The 10,421-nt window shown below is 41.3% G+C and overlaps 1 protein-coding gene across 2 annotated transcripts; it reads right to left on the reverse strand.

The window, feature by feature from the left end:
• Positions 1–2,467: 2,467 nt before the first annotated feature.
• On the reverse strand, positions 2,468–9,727 carry ccn1l2 (cellular communication network factor 1, like 2). 2 transcript variants are annotated; one of them, XR_009673075.1, is made up of 6 exons: positions 9,436–9,727; positions 9,112–9,325; positions 6,711–7,073; positions 5,145–5,347; positions 2,821–3,676; positions 2,468–2,756 (listed from the first exon to the last, which is right to left on the reverse strand). XR_009673075.1 is itself a non-coding variant. In XM_061037418.1 (5 exons), the coding sequence occupies exons 1-5, from the start codon at positions 9,502–9,504 to the stop codon at positions 3,374–3,376; spliced, it is 1,152 nt and encodes a 383-aa protein (XP_060893401.1). In that variant the 5' UTR covers positions 9,505–9,727; the 3' UTR covers positions 2,753–3,373. The 2 variants fall into 2 exon arrangements, 1 of the variants encoding a protein (XP_060893401.1); XM_061037418.1 differs by having other exon boundaries at positions 2,753–3,676.
• Between the last annotated feature and the right edge of the window lie 694 nt (positions 9,728–10,421).

Raw genomic sequence — 10,421 nt, forward strand, 5'->3', positions numbered from 1 at the left:
TACTTATACTGTTTTGCAGCTCAACAGGTGTATTTTTTCTGTTTCTGACCTAGCCTATTTGTTTCTGTTTAAACACAGGCCTGTAGAGAGTTTTTAGTTCTTTCCTTTAAATATAGCTGAGTTTCTCATCAGCTGCTCGGCAGCGGTGGTTTTGTTTCTCCTTATCTCACGGCAATTGAGAAAAGGGGAGCCTACTTTTTGGCTTGTAACTATTTTGGTTCTTTTCCCCCCTCCTATTTAATCGCTTGCCATGTTTATGGTTATGACTGGGGATGACTTTAAAGATACCCGGGGTCCCAATTGCATCCCACTACCTCGCAGCCTTACAGTCATCCACCTGTTTAAATCATATTAAGGCTTGTAGTTATGAATAATTAGGGGCGATGCCTCTTTTTGTAACTTTTATCAGCTACCACCATAAGAGAATGTCATGTGTGAAATATCGTTAAACAGTAATAAGCAAGTTTATTTGTTAACCTCTGGTATCAAGTGGCTGTTAAACTTTGTTAAACATGTTCCCTTGGCTAACCCCAGATCAACTCTAGTCCAAACATGGTCACATCTGGATCCAGTAAACCAATCGTCAAAATGCTTAACTAAAGTCATGTTTGTGTCCACCTGATAAATGTGGTATTCATCAACGTTAATAGTCAACTTTTTTTCTTTTAAAGGTTTATTTTGAGGCTTTTTAAACCTTTATTTTTAGAGATAGGACGGTGGATAGAGTCAGAGAGAGAGAGTGGGGAACGACATGCGGGAAAATAGCCACAGGTCGGATTCAAACCCGTGCCACCCACTAGGCCACTCGCGCCCCCCAATAGTCCCCTTTTTTTATTCAAGTTTTTATTTATGCACAACTTCTGAGAAACTAAGTGTCCATTTAGTTATGAACTGTTCCACATTTGCTTCCCAGCCGGTCTCAGAATGTTTTCACCGCAGTCCGTTTGAGGTGCTACTCCGTTTGGATTCTCTCACAACGCCTCACTGAATATCTCTGCTCTTGTTGTAATCTGAGACTGGTGATTTGTGAGCGATAAAGTCCACACCGACTGAGGCAGTCAGGGGGTCAGAACGTTCCTCCGTCCTCTCAGAGGAAGGCAGAGGCCAGAGTGAGGAATTTAGAAGTCCAGCGTAATGTTTGTGCTCCAGAGCCAGCCGGGGCATTGTGTAAGTCGACGAGACAACACGAGCAGAGAGCTTTGACTGAAGATGAGCACTGAGGAGCTCAGTGTTCAGAGTCAGACTCCTATGAAAGGGTTAAACGTCACTGTTATGCAAAGATGTGGAAAAAGATGGAGGGTTAGGTAAAACAAGCTGGCTGCATAAACCACCAGAAATATTCAAATGTGACAAAAACACATTGTCTATCATGTATTTAACATATCAAAACAAACTTCTTTCATGAACTCATTTGTGGCTCAGCAGGTCATTAACTCACACTGATGCAGTGAGTGTTAGTAGCTCAGAGGTCATTTGTTTTGTTCATACACCACACCTTACAGTCATGCAGAAGAACTGGTTTGCTGTTGGGCTCCAGGTTTAGGTATTTGAAATCACAACTTATCCAAATGGTGTTATATTTAGACTATAGGTGCATTGTGTTTTTATATTGGATCAAAAAGAGTAGGATACAAATCTAGGTAACCCTTGCTTTTATAGTACCCTAATTACCAGGTCATTATCCGGTGATTGCAGTGCATTATGATGTAATACCACTGGAAATAAGGAAGTGGAACAGGGAAACTATAGCTGAATTACAAAGAAAAACCTCCACTATTACTGATAACTTCAGTTAAGTATCACATAGTTCTGACTGGTTTAGGATGGTAATAACTCTGATTTTATTGTGTACATCCCAGGAAACTAGGCCATTTTAAGTGCTAGTTAAACATGAATTGGTAATAGAGGAGGCATTTTTATGAAATTGTTGCCTAGTTTCCTGGGATGTACACAATGAAATCGGATTAAATTATTAAAAGTGGAGAAAACCTTTAAGGTAGAGAAACTGGTTTCTGAAAAAAAAAAAGAAAGAGGAAATCTCATATCATGGATTAGCTCGTAGGATTGGAAATGTCTGAATAATTTTCCAAACAAATGACCCAGCTCGTTCATGAATGCACTTATTGATAATAATGATGCCGGTGGTTTTGTTTGATGATGACGATTTTAGGAAGGGTGTGATGCTGATTAGAACTCTGAAGATCAGCTGTGGATGTTGTGCTTTACCTCTGTGCACTGCCTCGTGTTGTGCTCGTTTGAACCTACTGACGTTGTTTCCTTCTTTCTAGATCCTCGCTTGTGTTGTACTTACTCTCATATGTACGTCGCTTTAGATAAATACGTATGCTGAATGAATGGTAGAAATAATTTAGCCACAACAATACTGAAGATAAAAAAACTTGTATTTGTGGGTACTTTGTTTTCTTCTATAATAATGCTTTTTGTAGAGGGACATAAGCTAGAAAAATAAGACTTTAAAGGTTGATACATTTTTATTTGATGTACTGGAGTTTACAGGTTAAACATCCACTGAACACATGTAACAATTCTTTTCAAATATAAAGCATCGTTTCATCCCTAGAAATAAAGCATCGTATGTACACTGTCAAGAACACCAACACATATTATAGTATAAATCACACCCCGAAAAATGAGGTGATCCTAGAATTTACCACTCCACAGCTAAGAGTGAAGTCTATGTACACTTTATACTTCAATTGATGTAGCTTACTGAACTCTCTCTGAGCAAAGCTTGTCTTCAAACACACACACACACACACACACACACACACACAGACACACACACACACACACACAGACACACACACACACACACACACACACACACACACACACACACACACACACACACACACAAATCAATACATGAAGAAAACATTTTATCACAAATGACTGGTGTTAAAGAAAAACAACCACACTTATTACTAAATAATTTGTCTTTTAGTTCTTCATCATTGATTTAGCATCGCCATTGTTCCCATCACTTCTTATAGATGTTGTCTTTTTTTCTCGTCTAAAACAACCTTCTCTCTGTTCGATCTCTGTGGGGAGGACACAAAGTTATAAAAATAAATTAAAGACGTTTTGATTAAAGCTTTCTGCGAACAGTGTGTGCTCCTCAGTGCTCCTTGGTACTAGAGAAGTCACACACCTTTAGTGCAGACAAACTGTGACATCATCGTGGCAGGAAATGTTAAAGTGCAAGCGAACATATTGCCTGGCTGGTTGTGGGAGGGGGAGGCAGGAGCTCGCCCAGCTGACAGACAGGTGGGGGGGGGGTTGTGTTTGGGTGAGGGGGAAGGTGCAGAGTCATTGTGTAAGGCCCCGGGCTGGGTCTGATGAGTCCTCCTCCTCAGTGCCTGAAGGTGTGGATGTCGTTGTGGAGGCTGACCGACGGGATGGAGGACCCACTGTGTGAATGACAGCTTGTACTGCAGCTGCAGCGCTGGATCCACATGACGTTTCTGTAGAAGCCCTCTCCATCAGAGCAGTGGAAGCGGAGCCTCACAGTGCGGGTCATGGAGGGTGTGCAGCAGCGGCCGTCTGTGCATATCCCACAGGTACGAGGGCGGTACCTCTGTGACGTCCAACATCCAGCAAAGGTGATCCTGACTGGCTCCTGGGGGCGGACTGTTTTCTGACACTTCTTCCCCTTCTGGAAAAAGAGACGACATTTAAATAACATCATTAATCTGCTGATGAATTTCTTTTGATTTGGTTTGATTGAATGTTCATTTGATCCTTCTTAAGGTGACATATAACCAGAGGAATATTCTTCCTTCACAATATTTCAGAAATTCAACTACTGGTGCATCATGTCTGAGTTCATAACATCAACTGGAGGAAAACACATCAAAGTAGATTTCACCTCCTTCGCTTGAAGCTCTGTAAAAACTTTAGTATGGATACCAGCAACCTGGCGCTGATCAATTTCCAGTTTGAACTCGGTCAGGCTTTCTCTAACTGATCAACTTTCTGGCTTTCCATTTCGGCTGCAGAGCGTCTGTCCATCTCTTTGCAGTTGGTGGCAACTTCCCCGTAACTATGATTTCACATGTTGGCTGCAATCTGCCTTACTGCAGTGGTTTGCTGTGATTAAATTGCAATAGCTAGGTTAAACGAATGCTAGAATAACTTCATGATGAGGCAGGTTTGTAAAAAGCAAAAACAGAATCATCTTGTTTGTAAGATGAGAAGAAACAAAAACTCTTTCCAAAAGAGATGCACCAACTGGTAGAATCATGGCGGATAATAACATCGATGTTTACATCAGGTTAGCAGATAGCGATACTGATGTTTCTTTTCTCAACACTTCTTTGTAAGTGTTCATGTCTGTTTTTAAAAATGAGCTGTGAGATATGATGTGTTTAAAGCGTTATTAAGAAGACCCTCCTCTTGAAATGTCTCTGGAACATGTTTTACAAACTCCATATCCCTGATCTCTCTCAGAGACTCCTGCTCTGCCAACACCAACAGGTGACTTCTTTTGCCCGATAAAAAACTCTTCTCTGGATCAGCAGCTTGCCGGTTTAACTTGATGTGACACAGCAGATATGTATCGGCTACTGACATCGCTGCTCGCCACATTATATGAAGGATGATGTCTGTCTCAGGGCCAATGTTGGCTGATACTGATGTTTGACCAATACATCTGCTTTTGAAACATACTTTATAATGATGCAACATTTCTTATGCAATCTCAGTAACTCAATATAATCTCAATGCCAGTTTGTAAGGCTATCGCCCCACAGTCTGGTGTTAAATCCAGTCATTTATTAGCATGGCAGATTTGATTATTCCAATATCCTTTCCAGTTTGAACTTTTGAAATGAAGCACTTGTCAAGCACGGTGAAGCAGCAAAAATATTCTAAATAAAGGCTACAGTACATCTGCAATACTGATACTATTATTATTTTTTAGGATGCTTAAAGATGTTTTGCTACAATTGATCCACAGTTGTGCAGAACTTAGCTTTCAGTATGCCCACCAGATTTTTCTAACAAGGGCTGTGCCGACCAAAATCTACTGTAGGTGATAATCTTGCTATTGATGAAGTACAGCATACAAAAAAAAAAAAAAAAACTACCCCTACTCTCTATGCATTTGTGTTTCTTCAACATACCTTGTTAGCGAGAGGAAGCTGCAGCTCACAGTGCCGGATCTGGCACAGTCTGGTCTCTCGGACCAGCTGACAGTCCGGGTTGTTGTTGGTCACTCGACTGGAGATCCCCATCCCACACGTGGTGGAGCACTGGGTCCACTCTGTCGTCTGCGGGAAACAGCGGGATTCTAGAAACCCCTCAGACATGGGGAACGACACCATCTCTGTGAGAACGATGAAAGAGATGATTCAAAATGAATCCCTGCAATTCTTTAGATCAGTGGTTCTCAACTGGTGGGCCGGGACCCAAAAGTGGGTGGTTTGTTTTTTGGCAGTGTTAGATTTAAAAAAAAAAAAAAACAACAACACAGGACATGAAATAATCTGTAGACATGTTTTGATATCAAATAGAGCATTGCAGTCCAAATATTAACTTGTTAGAAAGACATGAAATAAACGTTTTGAATTTCCCGAGGTCAAACCTTTTCCATTTTCTACTCTGAGCTTATTGTTAAAATGTAAATATATACATGTACATTTCCAATGGTAATTGTTCTAGTGGAGATCAAAATAATTTCTTCCAAATGTCTAAAACTGTATCGTATTGTGGGAAAAAAAGTGTCTATCAGTTTTCAGCACAAGTACAGCCCAGATGTGTAGAAGAAGTGGGCGTAGCTGTCGCAACATCAAACATGTATTTGTGGACTTTTGTTTCTTTAGGTTTGGTATTTTGGTCATGTTTCCTTTTCTTAGGAGCCTAAAGAATTCATATTTGAATGAAAGGTTAAAGCTGAGGAGGAGCACAGATTTAGCCAAGGCTACTTTTTGAGCTCACTCTAGCACAAGCTCTGTTAACAAGGTGCAGTTATAATTCAGGGTTACCGTGACTTTAATCAGGATGTTATGTGACGAGTATTTTAATTATAAAGTTTACTCCAAGTTCCATCTGTTAACATGGAGGAGGCGGGGTTAATGGCATATACTGTCAGCAGGGGGAGCTCTAAACCTTTTGGCTTCACTTCTCTTGTGCTGTCCATTATTTGGTCCAACCTCACACTATGCTGGTGACCTCTCAAACATCGGTAGCCACGACCAAAGCATACCTTGATTTATCGTCTATTTGACTCTAAATTCACTATGCTTACTCACAATGGATTATATGTTAGAAAATAAACATCATGTTAATTTAGTCCAAAAAGTCATTTGAAAAGGTTTTACTGAGGTAATGAAGGCGAAGTGGTTGTTTCCTAATGGTCATTTACACAATTACACTTCCTTGTGTAACCAGTGGAGTTTCCCCCTGCTGGATATTAAATGGAATGCAGTTTTTCAGCACTTCCTTGTTGGTTGCACATTTCAGACTAGATAGATAGATGGATAGATAGATACTTTATTGATCCCGAGGGAAATTCAAATTTCTACTCATTTTTACTCTATTTCTATTCAAAAGACTACTGAGGCTAGGTCCACTTTTATTTACAGCTTCAGGTTTTGGCTCATCTCCTGCACACGACCATGAAAAACCTCCTTCAGACCATCTTTGGTGTTGTTTGTGGTGATCTTAAAAAGCATTGCTGTGATGTTTACCTCTGAGCGTGGCCCCTCCGGTGGCAGCTGGGTGTCGGGGATGCGGCTGGGCCTCCAGCAGGACACTGATGTGGTTGGGGAGGGGCCGTCCGTCTGGCATGGAGGTGTGTGTCAGCTCGTCTGGCTCCTCACTGATGTGGTTGTTGTCGTCACACACCCATTCCTCACAGCAGCCGCCCTCTGGCCTCGCCAGCCGAGGCCGTGAGCAGCGCCAGTCTGGAAGAGGGATTCGCTGTGGGCAGAGGGGCATGCAGCCCACCACCCGGTCCATGCAGGTGCACTGGTGCTGGCAGTCAGGCTGGAAGTCCTCGCCGTGCTGGTACACCCGTCCGTTGAACTCGCAAGGCAATCCCTGGGCCTCAGCTGTCGACACGCAGACAGAAAACAGGAAACAGAGCTGTGAGGAGTGACCTTTAACCTCATGCAAGGACACAGAGGAAGACCTTACCTTGCTGTGCAATAAATATGAATTGTGTAGAATATTTTGTGATAATATGCTCTTTGAATAATTCACTCTCTCGTCAAAATATGTTCAAAAAAGAACGCTTTGTTTGTCCGTCCTATCCCTAAAAGCTCCTACACTTCCTATGATGCAACCTGGAGCACCGTTTATTTCACCTTACCTGACTGGAAAACACCAACATCTTTGAAAACTTTTACAACTCACAGATTTTCTAACACAGATTTTCTAATTTTGTCGTTTTCTCCAAAATAAATCAGGACATCTCCTTGGATGATCAACCAGACATTAACAAGCTCTCAGAGAGTGCAGAAAGACCTCATATAAGTGTTTCCAAAAGCTCAGTAGTTCTGTGTGGACGCCCTCGTGCGAGAAAAATAGTCCTGGTGATACATTTTAAGAGTTTGATTTAAAATGTTCAGTCCCCTACATCTTTTTCTTTTCCCCCTGCATAACTTGTTTTAATCTTATGTAAAACACTGGGAAAAAATGTTTAGCGGCATCATTTTTACAAACAAGTGAGACGGGAGTTATTGCCAAGTGAAAAAAAAAATCCTGTAGATAGTTTTTTAACTAACTTATATTAGTTAGTTACTTACATAACTTACACAGAGTAGAAAGATCTTTATAGAAAAATGTTTAGCGTGCACTTTAATAAGTTTGTTTAATAATGGTGACAGTGAACGCAGCTCCACATCTGAAGTGGTAAGTTAAATGCATGTTATCAGGGATTGAAGCAAAGAAACTAACTGGGTGGTTCTTTCCCGTGTGGATCCCATTATGTCATTGTTTACTCTCTCCTGATTGGTGGCTGGATTTCACTTGCCTGCGTAATGACCGACTTCTGTTGTTGCTAATGAAGGCTTACAGCTTTAATGCATTCACTGTTTGCCGACAATGATTTTTTTAAAATCTAACATTTCTTTCATTTAGGTTATGACTTGTGTAATATATACCGGGTGCCATTGTTTTACCTTCCTTTAAGACAAGGGAGTCAAACTCATACTGGGTCGGGGGCCAGATTTGTTCTCATGTGGGCCAGAATATTTTTTACAAACATCATTTTGACTCAACCCTTTGAAAGGCTGCCAGCTGTTTTATTATGGTAAGTGAGGGACGGTATTTGGTCCAGCAGTATCAACACCTTTTAAAAAATGATGAAAATCACTGACACTCCTCATCAAGCTGCTCACACAAGGACGATTCATTTCACCTCTGTCTTAAAGAAGTTTGGCGATAAGAAATACATCTTTGAGAGAAAGTAAGACAAGTAGGGGCATGAGTTCAGTCTGAGTGGTAATAAAGAAATCAATTCAAGAATAGAGTCCGAATGGTTTAAAATGATCAGTATAAATTTAAATATCGTGCAAGAGTCATGACTGTCAAACACAAATCATTATGAAAGGGGTTGAAACAAATAAACATGATATATGTATATACTGTATGAAAAAAGGTTCACTTTTTGAGAATGAAATCAAAATATTCAAAAAATTCTGTTTTAGAAAATGACCACTTTAGAAATGACTTTTTGTAATATTTGACTAAAACATTGGAGACTTCACTTGACATTTAGGTTTTTTTTCTAATGCAGAAATAAATTGACCTTCTCTGATTGGTAATTTATTATTCCTGCAGCAATACTTATTTTTTACATTATTCTCAATATTGAATCTTGATTTCGACACGTCTTTGTTAATGTCTGGACTTTATTCTCAAACTAAAATGGTAATCAATTGATCTTTGTCGTGGTGTTTGATCATTTCCATTTATTTTACATTTTTGCAACATGCAGTCATAAAATCCACAAGATGCTCAACAACCAAACAAATAACTATATATCTAATCCCTTTACTATAACATCTCCAGATACACCTAAATGTAAATGTCAGTCTAATAATGTTTATTTTGCTCAGTTAGATAATGCCCCTCTCACAGCCTCACCTCGACACAGTCCTCTCTCAGGGTCCCCTCCGGCCCCCAGGTGGCAGCGTAGCCCCTTGATGTGATCGCAGGGTTCAGCGGCGCTGCAGTCCTCATTGAACTGCCTTGCACAAACTTTACAGCAGCCGCAGTGGTCGGTCACCCAGCTGACGCCCGGCGGGCACATCGGGGGTGAGGCTGCGCAGGAGCACTCAGCAGGGCACTCTCCCTCTGCCTGAGGAGCAGGGTCAAAAGTCAGGGTGTGTGTCAATTCATCAAGTAATGATACCTATCTGTATGAAATTACACAGACAAAAATTAATACAGAGAAGGAAAAGAACTCACCATCACTGCAGCGCTGCAGAGCATGAACAGGTAGGAAATGATCTGCTGCAAAGTAACAGGGCCAAGCATCCTGAAAACAGCAGACTAACAAAAATAGAAACAAACTTTTTAAAAGAATAAAGAAATAAAAAATAAGATTCCACGGTCCAAAGAGGAGAGAAGTCTTGATTTTCAGCTCCAGGATAAAAAGGTATCCACAGTTCAGCGTCCGTGCACCGTGCAGAGGTACACCCGTCTGCTCTGGTGTCAGCACAGGTCAGTTCAAGCTCAGCTCTACTTCATAGAGAGGTTTCCCTGTGCAGGGGCCTGTACTTATAGACACACATGCCCCCGCCCTCGCTGTGACATCATCAAAACTCCTCTCAAGACGGCTGGAGGGTGTCCAGAGGAGGGAGGAGGAGGAGGAGGAGGAGAGGGCTGTTTGTTGGTGTCAAATAGTGACAGAGACATGACTCAAAGAGTGAACATGTGACCTTCAGGAAAATGTCCAAATGTAAAAAATTGGATAAAAAATGATAAACCAGGCAACCACGTTGTGATTCATGAATTATATTTAAGAGGTTTTAGAAAAGTCAGGAAATCTGGGAGAAAAATAACAATGGTAGGACAGGTGTAATGGAAACCCAAAGTAGGGAATCCCGCTCCATCAGGGGAAGTGGTGATGTGGAGAAAATCCCTGTGAACAGCTCCTCCACCAGCTCTGGCCTGCTCTGCTCTTTGGGACACAGTTTCTCAGGACATCCTGTGTTCCCTCCATCTCTTTCCTAACGGGCCTCATTCCAGGAAACACGGGCCTGTCCTCAGGTTCCCATGATCGGTAGGAAAAACTCTGCATTCCCATTGTCATCCAAGGGCGCGTAGAAAGTGTTTTGTTGGAGAGCAGGAAGGTCCTCGCATTAAGCTTTGGCATGGCTGTTACAAAACATGGGAAATGTATTTTAGTGCATTTGATAACATTATTTAGAGGGTCTCTCCTGGGTCCCTGA

The sequence above is a fragment of the Labrus mixtus genome, chromosome 5 (assembly GCF_963584025.1).
Source record: "Labrus mixtus chromosome 5, fLabMix1.1, whole genome shotgun sequence".
Taxonomy (NCBI): domain Eukaryota; kingdom Metazoa; phylum Chordata; class Actinopteri; order Labriformes; family Labridae; genus Labrus; species Labrus mixtus.